Source organism: Adiantum capillus-veneris, chromosome 18 (genome assembly GCF_014529385.1).
Source record: "Adiantum capillus-veneris isolate H3 chromosome 18, ASM1452938v2, whole genome shotgun sequence".
Classification (NCBI taxonomy): Eukaryota; Viridiplantae; Streptophyta; class Polypodiopsida; order Polypodiales; family Pteridaceae; genus Adiantum; species Adiantum capillus-veneris.
In genome coordinates, this window is record NC_140948.1 from 18,701,384 (window position 1) to 18,722,860 (window position 21,477).

Sequence of the window (21,477 nt, forward strand, 5' to 3'; positions counted from 1 at the left end):
TGTCCAAGTTTGTTACACTTACTATTAGGTGCAGCGGAATGAATGTTTGAACTTTGCTCAAGATGAGTGCTCCGAACTGTGCTCACAGTTCCTTTTGTTCTTAAGGCAGAGAGAGCCTTCCGTTCTTAATGAGAGAGTGCAATGAACACAAACAAAGTGAATGGACATGTGCGTGAAAGTGCATGAGACCGAGAGAGAGATAGAGAAGAGAATACAACACCAGAGACATTGTAGAACCCCTCCTCCGAAGGCCCCACTCTCTATGGCAAGAGCGGTCTACTTATGATTGCACAAATCTCTACAACGTTTGGACTTGCCGACGATGTCGACGACGATGAGACTGGCTGAAACCTGAAAACGCTAAGGGCTGAAATTTGCAATCTTCTATCTGCTAAATTTTGACTCTATGTCGGTGACGATGTCGATGACGACAGTACGACGACGACGCGCTGGAAACGCAGATGCTGAAATCTGCGTTTTCCGGGCTGAATCTGCAAACTATTCTGGATCTGATCGTGCGGCGAGAAACTGCTGCGGGAAGGTGAGATCTGCGAGGTTTGGGGCTTGATCTATGATGTTTGACTGCTGAAAATTGAAAACGCTGGTCCTATGGCTGATTCTGTCGCGATGATCTGCAAAAACGCTGAGGTTGATCTGCAAACCAAAAACGCTAGGGCTGAAACCTGACCTTGCAGGGAAATCTGCTAATGCTAGGAAATCTGTTGTGTTGCTGTGGGAATCTGCTAACGCTAGGGCTGATCTGCTGTCTACTGTCGCTGGGAATCTGCAAGTTCAAAAACGCTGGCTGATCTGGTGCAAAAACGCTAGGCCTTCTGTTGAGAGAAAACGCCAGAGTTGTCGCGGGGGTTGGTCTTGCTCAGAAGTTGCCTATTGAGCAAGGTGCTCTTGCTACCAGGTGCTCCTGCTGCCTCTTCTGCCAATTAGTGCTAGCCTAGGTTTGCTTATATACAAACTTACTCAATTTGCCCTACCTACTTTCCAACAAAAGTCACTTAAAAATAATAATTTGCCCTACCTACTTTCCAACAAAAGTCACTTAAAAATAATAAGTGAAAAATGTCAAAAATAGGGAAAATAGGTTTAATGCACTGGAAAATTCTCCTAATGGATTTTGATGAATTCTGATGGGAATGCTGATGATCCTGCTATGTGCAACCGAAGGATATGCATCTAATCTAAGTGCCTGGACATGCACGGTCTGCGAACAGGCTCACAAAAGTGCCAGATCACTTCCTATTCTAGACTGACTCGACTGACTGAACCCTGGTCATGTTGTAGCTTGTCCACGGACACATAGAGTTGGATGTGTCACGTGACATCCCCTCCTTTTCAAAGTGAGGTACTGGTACCGAACTGTATGGCGTCAAGGGAGATCGCCAACAACATCCAAAATCCTCGAAAGGACTCTTCGCCGGCCCACTGTGAGGTGTGGGTCGTGCGATACTTGAACTTCATAAAGGTCTGCAAAGTCTTCTTCTTTGGGCCGCACCGAAAGCGACACAAAATCTTCTGTGGCTTCTTCCATGCTTCAAGTTTGTCTTTAGTCATGCGTCTTTCTTCTTCAAGAATCTCCATGGCTGAAAATTCTTGAAACCACTTCCAACACAAAAACATGAACATACCTATTCCATGTAAAGTGACTGGAAAAAATATTGTCTTCCTCAAAGACTGTGCATGCAATGTAGATGAACAAAGAGACGCAGTGCCAAACTGTCCACCACACACACGCAAACAATGAGATTGAATCTTTCTCTTTTGATCTAAAGCAATCAATTGTGGCAATTCACAACAGAAATGTCCATGCTTGGTGCTCATACTTGCTTGTGCTCTTTCTACGACTCTGTCACGCCAAGGAAGAAACATGGAATGTGACTTTCTTAAATGCAAACATTTCAGCTTTTCATGAGAAATCCGCATACATCCGTGCTCATTCATGAACGAAACGTGCTCCACATACAATATGTCATGCCTAAGAAAAGGGATCACATAAAGACGCTGACTAAAATACAAGAAACGATCACGAATGAAACACTCGAGAAATGCCTGCCGACTAATCGTGCGAGCACATAATACTTTCTGTGAGGGTTCTTGAGACCTAGGCTCGAGAGCCAAGATCGGTTCTTCGGAATCTATCGAATCTTCCTGTGGGGGTTCTTTGGACCTCGAGTCGAGAGCCAAGATCCGTTCTTCGTGATTGATCGAATTTGCAATGAGGTTAGCTTCACTAGAGAAAGTATCAACTAACACATCATCCTTGTGAAAAATCACAACATCTTTATCTTGCAAATGATCATGCTCGTGAGAAATCACATCTTGATCATCATGCTTGTGAGAAATCACAACTTGATCATCATGCAAATCATCATCCTTGTCATTGTCATCCAAATCATCATGCTCATCATTATCATTCAACTCATCATGCTTATCATCATGCAAATCTTGTGTATCATGCTTTGGAGAAGAAGAGACTAAGAGAGTCTCCTTTTCCCGAATCTCTTGCATTTGTGCCTGCACTTAATAAAAGAGTCGCAACAACTCTTGCATTTGTCGCGCTTGCTCATGCTCACGATCTATGGTTGCCTTTCTTTCTGCTTCTCTTTCTGATTTTCTTTCTGCGTGTCTGCGATCCATTTCTGCTTTTCTTTCTTTGCATTCACGGTCAAATTCTGTCATTCTTTCTGCTTTTCTTGCTTTGCGTTCTAACTTCCTGTTGCTAAATGGACTATTTTCTTATTTTCTCGAGTAATTTCTTTTTATTGAAATTAGGATATTTAAAGATGTGCACTTGAACCGTAAGATTAGGAACTGTAGATCTACTGGAATTATTAAAAGCCATCAGGAACAGAAAACTCTGATGCGTCATATGATGGGTGACATTAAGCATCGCGAAGAGGTTTTACCGTTAGTTCGGTGGGAGAGACCGGGAAACGAATATTCCTGATGCGTCACGTGATGGGGTGACGGGAGCATCGGAAAGGGATTATCTCGTGGGTCTCGCAGGAAACCTGAACTGGAAAGAGGAATACGCGTAAAGACGCAAGCACAAGAATAAAGATGGGTTCTGAGAAGCTTTTCTTAAAAAGCGGAATATTTTAACGAGTTTTCCAGGAAGAGCAGACGCTTTCCCGCGAGGAATCTATGTTTGCATTGCATTCGTGCATGTGGTTGCATCCAGGGACGCCTGGGAAATGTTGTGAAAGGCATTGTTTTTAACTTATAAGGTTTAATTGAGTTTTTAAGCAGGTTCATACCAATTTTAAAATATGCAGGCCGCCCACTTAATAAGTGGACAGCCACTTAGAAAATAAAGCAACAAAACCAGCCAGCGAATTCTCTCTCCCTATTTCGGGTAAAGCAGCGCAAAAAAAAAAAAAAAAAAAAACCCGGCCGCGATCTCTACGCGAGCAGCTATTCGTGCCGTGGCCAAGGAGCTATAAAAGCACCACATGCCCTCGTTGAAAGAGGGTTACCAACGTCAGCAAGAGAAGACTCTACCGCAAGCGATCGCGAGACTACGAAGCACGGAAGTCGCTTTTCCCGCGCGAGAGCGACAGGTATCAATTGTGGATTCGCCATACGAATTGTTGTCGCGTGTTTGTGTGTGTGTTTGCAGGTACTTCATCGCGAACGAGAAGCGAGAAGGCTTCGGCCTACGCTCGGGAATTCCGGAAACGGAATTTGGAAATTGTCTGCGGAGTCTCGACTCCGAGTACAGACGGAAAAAGGATTGAGAGCTCGTCTCTCGGATTTCCCTTATGAGAAGGAACGACCATTGAGTCAGAGATTTAGAGCCGAGGGGTTTTCTCCGGTTCTTGTGCTTGTAAAAAGATTCTCCCTAATAAAGAATTCTCTTTAAGGGGGGGGGACCAACCCATCTTCTGGTCCCAAATACTATGTCGAACTTCTCCCTCAACTGTGTTTAGTTGAAAGATTATTTATTTTCCTCTTGTTGATTATTCGTGTGCGCTCCCGTTTGTGACAATGGTATCAGAGCTCGGATTCCTCTCTTTCTCTGCAAAGAAGGACGATTCCGGGAAGGAACGGGAAGAACCATGACAAGCCACGCAAGAACCGCTGAAGACGAACTTCAGCAAGTGCGAGCCCAACTTGCAGAATTGCAACAACTCATTTCGTTGCCGGCTGTCCAAAAGGCTTTGGACGGAATCAAGAAGCCACAAGGAACGGATGCCGATGGGCGTCAAGAAAATCCTGTTAATGGAAGCAACCAGCAGGTGGATGGTGCGGAAAAAGGTGTTGAAACGCACAAGGGATCTGCGGATCAGGACAAACGGCCTTCTAAGAGCAAGGGCCAAGAAAAAGAACTCTCTCTGCTTAATGAAAGCAAGGATATCTCTATCTCTTCTCCATCATACTCTCCTGATTATACTACTACATCTACTTCTCATACAGTATCTAAATCTTCTCCCAAGAAGAAAACTCCTACAACTTCCCTACATGCTACTAAAGAGAAGCCCCAGTTCAAGAGGGATAACCGCAGACGTCATTGCAAGATGCGGATTTTCAAATCCGGTGACAAGGATGTGAAGTTTGATAACTACACAGGACGGAGAGATATCTCCAAGGCACTATCTCTCATCAGGCAGTTTGAAGTTGCTTTTGCCAACGGAAACTTCACAGAAAAATCCAAGTTGCGTCATGTTGGGATGCATCTCAAAGAGACTGCAAGCAACTGGTGGCTAGCCAAAATTCTGGAAGGTACTCAAGCTAGAACCTAAGCTCAATTCAAAGCTGAATTCTATGAACAATTTCTTCCACCAGATTTCGAGAAGGACATTCGAAAGGAATGGGACTGGCTCGCCCAGAAGGAACAAGAGAAAGTCACGGCTTATGTCGACAAGTTTTGGTCGGTTCTTCTAAAAGTTACACCTTTTATGAAGATTTCCGACGAAGAAAAGATGCGAAAGTTTGAAGCAGGTCTTCAACAACCGCTTCGGAAGAGCATGAAGGTGTACCCACATAACACCCTTCAACGGATGATGGAGTCGGCAATCATTGCCGAGGATTTACATTCCACTGGTACCCCCAGACGGATGGAACCTAGCACATACCGTGCAAGGCAAAGAGCGGTCTATGATGACCATGGAAACCAAGGCAAAAAGCGTTCCCCAGAGGATCCGGATGAGCCTAAGAAGCGAGAGGGTACTGGAAAACGGCTTAAGTATCTCACACCAAACCAAGTACAAACCTTCAAAGAGCAAGGAAGGTGCTTCTACTGTGGTGAAAAAGGACATATGAAGCCCAACTGCCCTGTTCGGTAGCAAAACGACAAGAACAAGCATCTTCGAAGAGGGAACAATCGAAGAAGGAACCCGCTCCACCGAGCTTGAATTCCATTCCTGATGTGCAAGGGAATACAGAAACCGAGAAAGGGAAGCGCCAGCTCCTTAAAGGCTGGGGATCTATGAATAACCAACGGGTGTTGATCCTCTACGACCCTGGATCGACGGACAACTTCATTTCACTCGAAACTGCAGAACGTTTGGGCCTTACACCGGCTCAGCTTGGAACTCCAGTCACTTCCGGATCGGCATTTGAGGGGTTGACACCAATGCAACTCCCGTGCAAGGACAACTCAATCTCCGGATTGGTGAATACAAGGACCGCGAATGCTTTTTGATGGCACCTATCGAGGGATGTGATATCATCTTGGGTATGCCATGGCATTACCATATGCAACCGGTCCCAGATTATGTAGAAAAGACCCTTGCTTTTGAGCATGAGGGCAAGAAAATTAAAATTGTTGCTGATGCAGGGGATTGGCTATTCCCTATTGTAAGCCATATCTCCATTAAGAAGGAAATAAAGAAGTGCGTTTCTGCTTACTTGATTTTCGCACGTGAAAGAGATAAAACTAATGAGGGTTCGCTCTCTAGTTTGAAAATTAAACGTTTTCAATTTCTTGAAAAGTATAAAGATTGTTTCACGGATACTCTACCAGACAAGCTACCTCTGGAACGCCCGGAAGATCATCGCATTGATCTCATACTAGGTAGCTCTCCCCCAAACCTACCCCCTTATCGGGTTAGTCTTGCCCAGCAAGAGGAAATTTTGAAGCAAGTCAACAAGCTTCTGGAAAAAGGTCTAGTACGACCAAGTACTTCGCCGTACTGCTCTCCAGTTCAACCGGTGCAGAAGAAAGACGGCACGTTTCGAATGTGCATAGATTATCGATCTCTAAACAAGATCACTATCAAGAATCGCTTTCCGATACCCCGGATTGATGATATTCTCGATAAGCTGCAAGGAGCAAGCATCTTTAGTCGCATTGACTTAAAAAGCGGGTATCATCAGATACGCATAGCCCCTGAAGATGTCCATAAGACTGCCTTTCGCACAACTTTTGGACTTTATGACTTTTTGGTAATGCCGTTTGGCTTGACCAATGCTCCTGCCACATTCAATCGAATGATGGACCGAATTTTCAGCCCACACCGAGCTTTCACAAGAGTGTTCTTTGATGACATACTCGTCTTTTCAAAGACAGAGGAGGAACATCGGAAGCACTTGGATATAGTGTTTCAAGAATTGCGAAAGCATGAGTTGCATGTGAATGCAAAGAAGAGTGAGTTCTTCCTCACTGAGATACACTATCTCGACCATATAGTCTCACACAACCAAGTGAAAATGGATCCCGCAAAGATCCAAGTCGTGCAAGATTGGCCAACTCCCACTACGGTACATGATGTACGAAGTTTTCTGGGATTGTGTTCTTACTATCGGAGGTTTATCCGAGGCTTTGCTCAAGTAGCAGGACCACTCCATGACCTAACAAGGAAAAAGATCCCTTTCATGTGGGGATCGAGACAACAAGGTGCCTTTGGTAGGCTAAAGTACCTATTAAGCCATGGACCTATTTTGATAGTGCCAGATTAATGATGCGATCTGGACTATCGTGGACAGATTTAGCAAGCAAGCTCACTTTATTCCAGTTAAGAAAACAATCAAAGCAGACCATATGGCTAGAATTTTTCTAGCACAGGTCTTTAAGCATCATGGACTGCCCAAGTCTATTGTGAGTGATCGAGATCCTCGCATGACCGGCAACTTTTGGCATGCCTTGTTTGATAACCTTGGCACAAAGTTGAATTTTTCTTCTGCATATCATCCTCAGATGGATAGGCAGAGTGAGATCGCTAATTCCACAATATTCTTATGTGTCAGAGAGACAATCTGACTGGGAGAAGTATTTGCCCCTTGTTGAGTACGCGTATAACAATACCGTGCATTCGTCTACGGGGAAAGCACCTTTTGAGATTCTCTATGGTAAGACTTTGCTTTCACCGATCCTTGTCACTAACGATAAGATTTTCGCAGCAGATGAGTTTGTCTGGGATTTGGACACGGCCTACGAGCAAGTTAAGAGAGCAATTTTGCGCTCTTAGGAAAAACATAAGAAAGCTGCGGACAAGCACAGAAGGAATCTGGACTTAACAGTCGGTCAATTAGTCTTACTCAAGTTTGAGAAGGCAAGACTAAAGAAACAAGCGACTCATAAAGGGAAAGTAGTAAAACTTTCCAATCGCTATTATGGGCCGTTTAAGATAATTGACCAAGTGAACGATGTGACGTTCCGATTAGACTTACCACCTAATTGGAAGATCCACAATGCTTTCCATGTTAGTTTACTCCAGCCATATGTGGGACCACCTCCAAGTCAGCCCATTGCTGAGGACCCTCTTGAGGTTGAGGAAACGGAAGAAATACTCCAACCGGAACAGATCATTCATCATAAGGAGCGGCCACTTAAGTCCCGGAAGATAACACGGAAGTATTTGGTAAAGTTTAAGAATTATTCTACTCTAGATCCTCAGTGGATGACCGAGGAGGAATTAGCACCCTATCCCGAGATTCTGGAAGGATATGTACAAGCACTACAATTGAGGACAACTGTTTAGAAGCCAGAGGGATGTTGCTAAATGGACTATTTTCTTATTTTCTTATTTTCTCGAGTAATTTCTTTTTATTGAAATTAGGATATTTAAAGATGTGCACTTGAACCGTAAGGTTAGGAACTGTAGATCTACTGGAATTATTAAAAGCCATCAGGAACGGAAAACTTTGATGCGTCATATGATGGGTGACATTAAGCATCGCGAAGGGGTTTTACCGTTAGTTCGGTGGAAGAGACCGGGAAACGAATATTCCTGATGCGTCACGTGATGGGGTGACAGGAGCATCGGAAAGGGATTATCTCGTGGGTCTGGCAGGAAACCCGAACTGGAAAGAGGAATACGCGTAAAGACGCAAGCACAAGAATAAAGATGGGTTCTAAGAAGCTTTTCTTAAAAAGCGGAATATGTTAACGAGTTTTCCGAAAAGAGCAGACGCTTTCCCGCGAGGAATCTATGTTTGCATTGCATTCGTGCATGTGGTTGCATCCAAGGACGCCTGGGAAATGTTGTGAAAGGCATTGTTTTTAACTTATAAGGTTTTATTGAGTTTTTAAGCAGGTTCATACCAATTTTAAAATATGCCGGCCGCCCACTTAATAAGTGGGCAGCCACTTAGAAAATAAAGCAACAAAACCAACCAGCGAATTCTCTCTTCCTATTTCGGGTAAAGCAGCGCAAAAAAAAAAACCCGACCGCAATCTCTACGCGAGCAGCTATTCGTGTCGTGGCCAAGGAGCTATAAAAGCACCACATGCCCTCGCTGAAAGAGGGTTACCAACGTCAGCAAGAGAAGACTCTACCGCAAGAGATCGCGAGACTACGAAGCACGGAGGTCGCTTTTCCCGCCCAAGAGCGACAGGTATCAATTGTGGATTCGCCATACGAATTGTTGTCGCGTGTTTGTGTGTGTGTGTTTGCAGGTACTTCATCGCAAAGGAGAAGCGAGAAGGCTTCAGCCTACGCTTTGGAATTCCGAGAGCAGAATTCGGAAATTGTCTGCGGAGTCTCGACTCCGAGTACAGACGGAAAAAGTATTGAGAGCTCGTCTCTCGGATTTCCCTTACGAGAAGGAACGACTATTGAGTCTGAGATTTAGAACGCAGGGGTTTTCTCCGGTTCTTGTGCTTGTAAAAAGATTCTCCCTAATAAAGGATTCTCTTTAAGGGGGGGGACCAGCCCATCTTCTGCTCCCAAATACTGTGTCGAACTTCTCCCTCAACTGTGTTTAGTTGAAAGATTATTTATTTTCCTCTTGTTAATTATTCGTGTGCGCTCCCGTTTGTGACACTTCGTGTCCATAAACATTTGCTCCAACTCCTCCATAGAAGTTAGTGCAATCCTTGGCGTAGATAGGGCAAGGAGAGGAAACCTCCTGATAGGAAAAATTCTTCTTCGCCTCTCTCGTGCTCATCACCTCCAAGCGAAGTAACCATTCCGCTTCGAGTGATGACCCTCCACTAAAGTCTTGGGTTCTTAAGTTCACAAGGAACTTGGGTTCTTGCTGGTCTTGGGTTCTTAAGTTCACGAGGAACTTGGATTCTTGGAGGTCTTGGGTTCTTGCGGTGCTTGAGTTCTTGAGGTTCTCGAGGGTCTTGAGGTTCTTGAGGTTCTTAGGGTTCTTGAGGTTCTTGAGTTTCTTCTTTCGCTTGCAATCTGTGTTAGAGAAGGATCTTCTCTTCACCCGAGTTATGCTCTTTTCCGCGGACGCACCCCTTGGCGGCCTTGCACTCACACCAAGGTAGCTTTTTCCCACCTCACGTTGATTGGCCGGCCGCTAAGTGCACGGTCCGCTCCCAATGAGTGAAAAGAGGCCCAAGGGGAGGCTGACAAGCCCTTCTTTCTTGGGTTTCCTGTCACTCTTCAAAAACACGATTAGGATCGACACGCCCAAGCGAACTTGGGTTCGTGCGACCTCAACAAGCAAAAAAAAATTATGTGGTTCTTTCATTCAGTGATACAGAACACTGCCAAAGCTCTGATACCAATGTTAGGTGCAGCGGAATGAATGTTTGAACTTATGAGTGCTCCGAACTGTGCTCAAGGTTCCTTTTGTTCTTAAGGAAGGGAGAGTCTTCCGTTCTTAATGAGAGAGTGCAATGGACACAAACAAAGTGAATGGACACTGTGCGTGAAAGTGCATGAGACTGAGAGATAGATAGAGAAGAGAATACGACACCAAAGATGTTGTAAAACCCTCCTCCGAAGGCCCCACTCTCTATGGCGAGAGCGGTCTACTTATGATTGCACAAATCTCTATAACACTTGGACTTGTCGACAACGATGAAGACGACCACGAGACGGACTGAAATTTGAAAACGCTAAGGGTTGAAATCTGCAATCTTCTATCTGTTGAATTCTGACTCTATCTCGATGACGATGTCGATGACGACGGTACGACGATGATGTTAGGGAATAAAGGCCTAAGTGCCTTGTACTTAAAACTTATGAGTACAAAAGACTTATAAGTGAGGGGGCCCAAGTGTGAATGGCCCCCTAGTCACTTACTCATATACTCAAAGGTGAAGCCCAAATAAAATAGCGTGGCTTTTTCCCAAAAATTCAACGAGCTCTCTCTCTCTCTCTCACGTTTTCTCTGCGTGAGCTTCTTCAGCGCCTCTCTTCTCTTCTCCTTCACTCTCATTGCATAGGACAGCAAGTGGGCTCTCTCTCCTGCTCCCCCACACATGGTATCAGAGCTTTAGGGTTTCCAAGAGAGCCATCTTCGCAACACAGATCAGAATTCTGTTTTTGTTCACTGCGGGAACGATATTCAACCGTTTTCGATCAACTCTGTCGCGAAGGGATCCTCTCACCGTGTAGAATCGACCTCCGGTGACAGTTTCCCCAAAATTAGGGTTTCAAAAATTGGCGAACAGCAGCCTATTTCTGCTGAAACTGACCAATTTCGGGGTCAATTTGATGCAATTTCATTAGGGCAAGGCTCACAGGTCAATCTTACAGGTGTTTCCACCAACGAGGTTCTGAAAATTCAGCAAAATAGGTGTTTACAGGTCTGATTTTTGCCCTAAAACAGGGAATTTCAGCAAGCAAATGATGTATACACCTTGTGGAAACCTTTGGTAAGGGCTTGGCAGTGAATGTACGCCGTTTTGGGGTGATTTCGCGTGAAATTTGCTCGCTGTTTTTCTGTAACAGCAAGCTGTTTTTTCCCCGATTGCGCACATTTGGGCGTGTTTAGGTCGGCAAAACAGGGTTTCAATGTTTGCAATCACTCAGAATGGCTTCTAGCAGTGAAAGTGGCAATTTGTTGCACATTCGCAAGCTTGAAGGTGCCCATAACTTTGCTATATGGAAGAAGCAATGTTATAATGTGATGTTGCAGAAGAAACAGGCGAAACCTATTAAGTTACAGGGTGTGAAACCGGTTGATATGGAGGTTGAAGAATGGGAAGAAGTGGACGAGTTGGCTCGCTCTACGATCATGCTTTCGGTGTCTGACAATTTGCTCTTCAATGTAGAGAATGAGCAGACAGCATGGGGCATGTGGAAGCGTTTAAACGAGTTGTATGCACAGCAAAGTGCTGCCAGTAAAGTGTATTGGCTTAAGAAGCTTATGGATCTCCGCATGAAGGAGGGTACGCACATGTCAGTGCACCTCAATGAATTCAATTCTATTTTCAGCCAACTGACAGAGCTGAAATTCACGATTGATGAGGAGTTCAAAGCTACTTTTCTGCTATGCACATTGCCCGAGAGTTGGGATGTATTCCGGACAGCTCTTAGTAACTCAAGTGCGTCACTTAAGTATGCAGATGTAGAGAGTTCTCTCTTGATGGAAGAGATGAACAGGAAGAACACCACAGGCGGGTCTTCTAATGCATTGCACTTGAGAGGCAGGTCTCAACAGAGGGAGAAATCTGACAGTAAGGACAGGGCACGCAGCAAATCTCGTAGGAAAGATGTTGTGTGTCATCATTGTGGAAAGAAAGGGCATTACAAACGGGAATGCTATGAGTGGAAGAAAGAGAAGAACAAGGGTGCTGAAACTGATGCAAAGGACAAGGGAAATGCCAAGAAGAGCACTGTGTTGATTGAGGAAATCAATGTTGCTAGTAGTTGTGACAGTGACAGCAGCACTGACGTACTCAATGCCTCTTCTGTGGATGCACATACCCTTGCTATGGGTTCTGATGTAGACATGCATACTTGGATTCTTGATTCAGGTGCCTCCTTTCATGTAACACCTCATAGGGATTGGTTTACACAGTACTCAGGTGAGGTGCAGGGCACTGTTTATTTGGGAGATAACTATGCATGTGACATTGCAGGTATTGGCAGTGTCCAGTTTTCCTTTGCTAATGGTATGACTTTTGTTTTGCACAAAGTGCGCCATGTGCCACAACTCAAGAAGAGTTTGATTAGTACAGGGCAACTAGATGATGCAGGCTATCACACCACTTTTGGTGATAGCAAGTGGAAAATTTGTAAAGGGGCCCGGATTGTAGCCAAGGGTTGTAAATCGGACACTTTGTATCCTTTGCATGTATCTAGTGTGCGTGACCATGTTGTCGCCGTAACCGAGCAGCCAAGTGTTTCTTTGTGGCATGGCCGGTTGGGACACATGAGTAAAAGAGGAATGGAAACTCTGTCTCGTTATTTGCCGTGTTTGAAGTATGCTGATTTTTCTCATTGTGAGCACTGTATTTACGGAAAGCACAGTCAATCACCGCACAAAAGGTCACATTCTTTGAAGTCTGACAGGTTAGACTTAGTGCATTCCGATGTATGTGAAATGCCACAGTTATCTTTAGGGGGAAAGAAATATTTTGTCTCGTTTATCGATGATGCTACACGTAAGGTGTGGGTGTAACCAATACGTGCTAAAAGCGATGTTTTGGATATTTTCAAGAAGTTTCTTGCGTTTGTTGAGAATCAAACTGACAAGAGTATATATCAAAAGCATTTATTGACTTTTGTGCTACTAAAGGTATTAAAAGAGAGCTCACGGCTCCTTTTAATCCCTCTCAGAATGGAGTTGCAGAGAGATTGAACCGGACTATCCAAGAGAAAGTTCGGAGTATGCTGTCACATGCTGCATTACCTCATGGTTTTTGGGCAGAAGCTGTGCAAACAGCTATTCACTTGATTAATCGCTCACCTAGCAAGGCTTTGGGTGGAAAGGTGCCTGAGGAGGTGTGGTCTGGCAAGCCACCCTCATATGCACATTTAAGAGTGTTTGGTTGTGAGGCCTATGTTCACATCCGGAGTGAACTGCGCATCAAACTAGAACCAAAGTCTCATAAATGCATTTTCCTAGGATATGGTGAGGATGGTGAAATGGGGTATAGATTATGGGATCCCGCATTACGGAAAATCATACGCAGCAATGATGTCATCTTCAATGAGAATTGCATGCACAAACAGCCCACAAAGGTCGAGGAAGTGCGCCGGGTTGTTTTTCGTGAAGATGTTACATATGGACAGCCAAGAAGGCCCAATGTTCAGCAGCCTTTACATGCTGAAAATGGTGCTGAAAATCAGCCCCAACAAGTTGCCATTGATGCACCACAGGTAGAGGAACAGGTTGATGCTCCTAGACCGCCCGTTGTTGCGATGCAACCGGCTGAACAGCCTGCTGTTTTTGATGGTTTACAGGCTGAAAATCCACCTGTTATGGATCATTGGGTGTGTAGGTCTACTCGGGTGACAAGGGCCCCCGATAGATATGAACCGTCTTTGGACTATGTCATGCTTACTGATTGTGGTGAGCCGTCTTGCTATAAAGAGGCTATGCAACGGGAAGACAGTAAGAAATGGTTCAAAGCAATGGTTTCGGAAATGCAGTCTTTGGAGAAAAACCATACATGGAACTTGGTTGATTTGCCTAAAGGGCATAAGGCTCTGCCATGTAAATGGGTTTACAAGACCAAGGTCACATCTGATGCTTCTTCTAAGTACAAGGCACGTTTGGTTGCTAAAGGGTACAAGCAAAAGCATGGTGTGGATTTTGATGAGATTTTTTCTCCTGTTGTAAAGCTTGCCACATTACGTCTTGTTTTAGGCCTGGTTGCTTCTGAAGATATGGAGTTAAAGCAAATGGATGTCAAAACAGCGTTTTTGCATGGCGATTTGCTTGAGATGATCTATATGATGCAGCCAGAAGGTTTTGTGTCAAAGGGGCAAGAGAAGAAAGTATGTAGACTCTTGAAGAGCTTGTATGGTTTGAAACAGTCTCCCCGTGCATGGTATCACAAGTTTGATACATTCATGAGGTCTCAAGGATACAAAAGAAGTAATTCTGATCACTGTTTGTATATAAAAACGGCAAGTGATGGATCTCTTCTATTGCTGATTTTGTATGTTGATGACATGCTTATTGCGGGTAACAATGTCACGGAGTTGGATGCATTACAACAAAGCTTAAAGAATCGCTTTGACATGAAGGATCTTGGTGATGCTAATCATATTTTGGACATGCGTATCTCTCGAGATAGACCTAACAGGCGTCTGTATCTATCTCAACGAGATTATGTTAATAAGGTGCTACATCGTTTTCATATGGATGGGGGAAAGGCACTTGGTACTCCGCTGCCTCCATATGTAAAACTGACTGCACATGACTGCCCAAACACAGATGATATGCGGGCTGAAATGGCCAAGATTCCTTATGCATCAGCCGTTGGCAGTTTGATGTATGCTATGGTTGCTACACGTCCGGACATTGCATTTGCGGTGGGAGTAGTAAGCAGGTACATGAGCAATCCTGGCAAAAAGCATTGGGAAGCAGTGAAGTGTATCTTGAGATACTTGAAAGGCACTAAAGACTTGTGCATTTGTTTTGGGAAGAGTGAGACATCTGTGCATGGCTTTACAGATGCAGATTTTGCTGGACATCCAGATTGCAGGAAGTCTACCTCTGGATATGTGTTTACTTTCACAGGAGGTGCAGTTTCTTGGATTTCCAGACTGCAAAAATGTGTTGCTTTGTCTACCACTGAGGCTGAGTATGTGGCTGCCACTGAGGCATGCAAAGAAGCTTTGTGGCTCATGCGTTTGGTAGAAGAGCTTGGCATTAAGTCACCGGTTCCTGTGCTACACTGTGATAGTCAGAGTGCTATTATGCTTGCAAGGAATCCTGTTTTTCATGCCAAGACAAAGCACATAGAGGTGAAGTATCATTTTATCAGAAGTGTGCTTGATGACAAGAGCATTACACTTGTCAAGGTGCACACAGATGACAACCCTGCAGATCTTTTGACCAAGAGTCTTCCAGCAGAGCGGTTTGCATATTGCCGTCAGATGATGGGTGTTGGATGAGTAAGTGCATGATCAGCTGTTGTATCATAGTTAGCTGATTCTTTGATCTCCCAAGGTACATTGCCTTTAGGTGGGAGGTTGTTAGGGAATAAAGGCCTAAGTGCCTTGTACTTATAACTTATAAGTACAAAAGACTTATAAGTGAGGGGGCCCAAGTGTGAATGGCCCCCTAGTCACTTACTCATATACTCAAAGGTGAAGCCCAAATAAAATAGCGTGGCTTTTTCCCAAAAATTCAACGAGCTCTCTCTCTCTCTCTCTCGTTTTCTCTATGTGAGCTTCTTCAGCGCCTCTCTTCTCTTCTCCTTCACTCTCATTGCATAGGACAGCAAGTGGGCTCTCTCTCCTGCTCCCCCACAGATGACGCACTGAAAACGGAGATGTTGAAATCTGCGTTGTCTGGGCTGAATCTGCAAACTACGCTGGATCTGACCATGCTCAATTTGCCCTATCTACTTTCCAATAAAAGTCACTTAAAAATAATGAGTGAAAAATGTCAAAAATAGGAAAAATAGGTTTAATGCACTGGAAAATTCCCCTAATGGATTCTGATGAATTCTGATGGGAATGTTGAAGATCCTATTGTGTGCAACCGGAGCATATGCATCTAATCTAAGTGTCTAGACATGCACGGTCTACGAACAAACTCACAAAAGTGCCAGATCACTTCCTATTCTAGACTGACTTGACTGACTGAACCCTGGTCATGTTGTAGCTTGTCCACGGACACATAGGGTTGGATATGTCACGTGACACTAACAATAGTGGATGTCTCTCAAGGAAAAGGGCATACCACGCACATGGTCTACTTTCGAGGATGTGTTCAGAAGAGAATTTCTTCCTACTAATGAAAAGAAAAGAAATTTGACAACATGGGATAAGTGCTTGATGTGACAACATAAGACACTGCTTAAATATATCACGCATTATAGAGATGTTATCCTCAAGCTAGAGGGTTCACATGGTTTCCAACAGGTATGAGGGTTTATCCGTTTGTTAACTCTTGAGCTTAAAAAGCATGTTAAAACCCAAGATCCCAAAACACTTGAGGAATCTATAGTGCAAGCACATATTCATGATGATCCTGATGATAAATCATTGCATACCATGCATATGCTTGATAGTTCGCATGCACGTCCATCTCATGGTAATCATCAAGCACACAATAAAAGAAAATTTATGGTCACCTCATCTGATGCGTCCAAGAAGCCCCAAGGGCCTGGAGGCCATCTTTTAACTGAGAATTTGAAAAGGCAAAGAAAAAGAAATTATGTTTTACTTGCATAGGAAGTATGCATGGCAAAAAGGATGGCCCCAAGAAGAAATTCGTTGTTCAAGGTAATGAGAAGCGGTGCACATGGTGCAATTGCTTCCTCTTGAATCCTCTCATTATTCCAATGTGGAGGTGACACACATACAAAAGCGGTTTATGAGTTTTGTATCACTGCCTCTATGTAGTAACTATAGTAACTGACATTTGGCCTGTACAAACTTGTGAGAATACATGGCTATATCCAAGGTCACAAGGTGAGAATTCAGGTAGATGGTGGAGTCTCTCATAATTTCATTAACTATAAGTTAGTGAAACATCTCAATCCGCCTGACATACCTAGTTCCCACCACTACAACGTAGCTATGATAAATGGCCATGATGTTGAAGTATGGGATACCCAAGTAACAGGTGTACCTCTTGAGATCCAAGATATTAGACAACCTTAGATTGTCACATAATGAACATGGATAGAGCAAACCTGGTGTTGAATCCAAGGTGGTTGCATGGGTTAGTACCATCATTGCATCATAGCGATGAGCATAACAATTTTATGTTTGAATCCAATGGTCCACACGTGTTGTTGCTGGGGGGACAAGATGTACTTCCCTCACCACTCATTTGCATAGCAGAGCTTATGAAGCTCTCTGCTAATGATAAAATAGAATAACTCTTTTTGTGTTACTTTTGTGTCATTCGTTATCAAATGTCGATAGTGATTCTGTTATGATTGAATATTCTTGAATGCCGCTTACTTCTCTTTTTCCTCTTCCTTCTCTTACTTCTTTGCGACCACAACAAGCAAATGTTGCTAAAAATTTGAAGAAACTCTTAATGGAATACAAAGATGTTTTTCCACAACGGTTCTTCCTCCCAAGATGAAATCAGCCAGCGATCAACATTCAGCCAGGCAAGCGAAGGTCCTTGTAGAGTTTCTGTCGCAGAGATTCACCCTCCACCTGCGTTTTCTGCTGTTCAAGATGGCAATCACCACATTTTCAGCCAGTGCTGGCCTTCCCACGCATTTTCATCCCCCCCCCCCTTCCACTTGAGTTTTCAGCCAGCCCTTGCATTTTGGGCAGGGCTGATCTACCTGCGTTTTTTGCAGATGAGGGGGAGCATTGGGCTTTCCACCCACTTGGTCTTGCCCCCATTTACCAGGCTTGGCATCCGGTGCCTTGCCAGCCTTGCTCCTCTTCATTCCCATCAAATTATAGCCCTTCCCCACTGCTGTTTTCTCTGTTTTCAGCCTATCAGAGGCTGTGACCTTGATTCACCACCCTCCCCAAACCCCCTGCACCGCTCCGGACCCTGCTAGGAGGACAGCGGCATTTTCATCACCTCGCAGTTGCGTTTTTGGGTGGACAGCAGCCACATGGTTTGAGTTTTTTACAGAGGATGAGTTTACCTCCTGCCAGGACACCATCCAATGGTGGTCCATGCGGTCTCTCAGTGACTACTGCAGTACACGGTATCTTCGACATCGGCTTGATCATCTACGGGCGTACGATCCTTGAGAGATCCATTCATTCCAGCCATCATACGGCGGTTGCGCACTCCAGAAGGGGTGGTGACTTGTGGTTTGCTATGGACACACCTATGCACCCATCAGAGGAGTTCACACGAGATATGGCCATGCTCATGGCATATGGGATCACGACATTCCCACAAAAGACACCACCATCTTGGGTGGACAGACACTTACCACTTGACCTCGACACATCAGATCACTTGCTTACACAGGAGCATCTACATGGACTTAGGGAGAGGATCTTGGATCTCTTCTTGGAGAGGTTCATTGCTTGGATCTACATACTGGAGTAGGACCTCAGTGCTTTGGACTCTCTTGGAGAGTTTACCTGCAGACAGCTTGGTTTGACCACACCTCTTCTCAGAGGCCCTTCACAACGCAGACTGTTGAGTCTGGCTTTCCCCTCATCTTGGATTACCCTACCTACTGACAGGACACCATCCAGTGGTGGTCCATGCGATCTCCCGGTGACTGTTGCAGCTTACGGTAGCTTCTACAGTGTAGACTGCTTAGTCTAGCTTTCCTTGTTTTGGAGTAGTTTACAATGCAAACTGCTACACCTAGTTTATTCCCTGGAGTTTTACACAACTTTAGCCACCTGGCCACACTGGGTTACAAGTTCATGCATTGACAGGCTTTCGATCATTCTCATGACGGTTCCTAGGCTTCACTCTCCATATGGTTTGACTACAGACACCACAAATCCTATTGCGAAGGACACTTGCAGGTCTATTGGCACTTCTTTTACGATAAGGAGTTGTTTTCACACTCAGTTCGTGTAACAAACTTGGCCACCCCAAGTCCGTGACACAACAGAGATTCACTTCAAAACAGTTCACAAAGACGACACGGCCCGGCGTAGTTCCGTGCCAAGAGGTATTGGCCCCAAAGACTGGCGCCCCTTGCGGTATTTCTTTTTATATTAATCTTGGTGCAAAAGTACAAGGGAGTCGGCGGGGACTCACATCTAGACTACGTCCAGATGCTCTGAGTAATGAGGCCCAACCAACTTATTTATTGGTACAAGGGATGCCCAGGAGCAGAGTCCTAAAGCATTTAACTTGAAAGCTCCTCACTCAAAAGCAGAGGGCCCAAAAGCATCTCAACACAATTTCCGGTAATCCGTACAGCTGTCAGCGTGAAAAGCGGAATGTCTGTACAGCTGTCCGTACGGCCTGCCACGTCAGCATGTCAACACAACTTGCGGCGGATTCCGCTGGCTGCCACGTCAGCCTGTCAACGCATCTCACGGGTCCGTACACTAGGGGCCTGCCATGTCACTGGTTTGTGACAGTTCGGACCTTCATGCAGTACATTTACACTGCATTAGCCGAGTACAACAGTTTGCTACACTGCTTGTGACAGCATCACATCATGGAGATTTCTTGGCGGTTGAGATACCCCACACTGCTGCTACACTCGCGGAGTATTCTCCTTCAATGGACATCGCAACAAACATCTTCATCATTTGCCTCACATCTTCGGCTTCATGCGGTTCGTTCAACATCCGGTGCTGAGAGGGGGTGTTGGAGTTCACATACACCATTTTACTGCTTCACTCAGGTCTAGGCCATACATGTATGGCTAGTATGTCTCCGGGCTGGCCACTCACTGCATTTCATGTTAGGTCACATTATTGGATGGTGGCCATTCTGGTCCAGCCTCCAGTTATCTGAGCCCCCATTGGGGGGACGCCCTATTTTTCACTTGTCTAAGATTAGGCCAGTACCCTCTATATATGGGGGGTCTGCCACGCATCTCATACATACACTGACATTGTATTGACAAGTCTTTGATGCTCTGGTAGTCAGGGGGGCTGATCACCCCTCTTCCCCTACACCAGCGTTTTGTGTTCTCTCTCTCTCTCTCTCTCTCTCTCTCTCTCTCTCTCTCTCTCTCTCTCTCTCTCTCTCTCTCTCTCTCTCTCTCTCTCTCTCTCTCTCTCTCTCTCTTCCGCACACGCGCACTTTTGACAGATGAAACAAGGACAAGAATTTAAGGCGTGTGCCTATATTCTCCCATATTTCTCTTCAAAACAAACTCGTAAATTGGGGATCTCTATTTGACACGATAGATTCATGCATATCATGTAATCTCAAAATCTCTGAGACAAACACCTTGGTTAAATTTACTGTCTTCTTTAACGGAAAAAAGTGAGCGTGTGAAATGCCGTCGTACCCACTCTAAGTCTTTGGAAGATCAAAGATGAAGTCCATTGTTGTCACATGCACATGGCTTTGTGTGCCACGTGCATATGCACCATCGACTTCCAGAGCCACCTATTCCTAAAAAAATAAAGAAAATAGACTTGTCACAAAGATGGCGCAGTAGATGTATAAGAGGAAAGCTTTGCCAAAGAAATTTGTGGCTCGACGCTGGCATGTGTGCCACCTTTGTAAGGAACATGTATCCCACAAAAGCTTTACTCTTTATGATGTTTGGCATGGTAGAGAGCCATCCATTGGAAATTTGTGTGTTTTCTCATTGTCTGACCTGTGCACTAGTGTCTCAGCAACATCGCAAAAATAAGGTATTGAAATGGTATTGTATTGGTCACAATTCTAAGAGAAAAGATCACAAGTTGTATCCTCCATGAACTATGGAATGATTTGAGCCTTAGCGGGTGTCTGATTTAAGCTTAAATCAACATCTTGGCAGCGACCCCCATGTCATAATTTCCTTACATCGCTGCTTTAGAAGGAGGTAGTTTTACTCCTATACCTTTTTTTGTATTTTATAATTCGCACGTTTCCTCGTGGTCCTCAGACCCTTGTACATTGTTTTGACCGGTTGATTGAATATGCACAAAACTTTTGCGATCAAGAAAATTAAACACTAAAGGAAAAAGAGAATTGCCCTACCTTTTTCCAAGATTTGCGCAACCAACGCAGCTTGAATTGCTCTAAGTCATCTATCACCCAAGGTCGTGATAGCAGCTTCTCATAACTTCCCAAGAAGGGCATACCACTGCTGGCAAAAAGTTCTGCAAGCTTTCAAAGGCAGATGGCACAAACAAGACATGTTGGAGCCTTTGAAGGAATAAAAGCAAAACAAAATATGCTGATTTATCATGCAAACAAGATTAGGCACTTGATTTGACCATGCAACCAATGAAACCCAGAAGCAAACCTGAGTAACTCCTAGGTCGAAAATATTTCCTGCAAAGACTCCTTTTAGTAGGTGTTCCATTCGGTCTCCCTTATCCTCTATGCTATCTGCTAATCTTATGACATCACCAAGCAGGCTTATGGCCTTCTTGTTTTCTTCATCCTGCAATTTGGAAAATCCAAAATGTTAAGACAATAAGTTTTAGCGTCAGAGGTCTTTCCCTGTTTTGAGCAGTAAAGCTCTACCTTGACTCTTCTGAATATATCCCTAAAACCACATTCTATCAAGCAAAGCTCTCGAAGCCTGCATAGAAGCTGAAAATTGGCTCCCACACCAAAAAAAGCTACTGATTTAGC

General features: G+C 44.5%; 1 protein-coding gene across 1 annotated transcript in view; it reads right to left on the minus strand.

The window, feature by feature from the left end:
• The window catches only part of LOC147435303 (pantothenate kinase), a 77,785-nt gene that overhangs the window by 53,352 nt on the left and 2,956 nt on the right, over nt 1-21,477 (minus strand). The window contains exons 4-6 of the mRNA XM_086488383.1: nt 21,367-21,435; nt 21,143-21,283; nt 20,875-21,003 (exon numbers count right to left, since the gene is read on the minus strand). Coding sequence (XP_086344509.1) covers nt 20,875-21,003; nt 21,143-21,283; nt 21,367-21,435 — 339 coding nt within the window. The remainder of the gene's footprint in view (nt 1-20,874; nt 21,004-21,142; nt 21,284-21,366; nt 21,436-21,477) is intronic.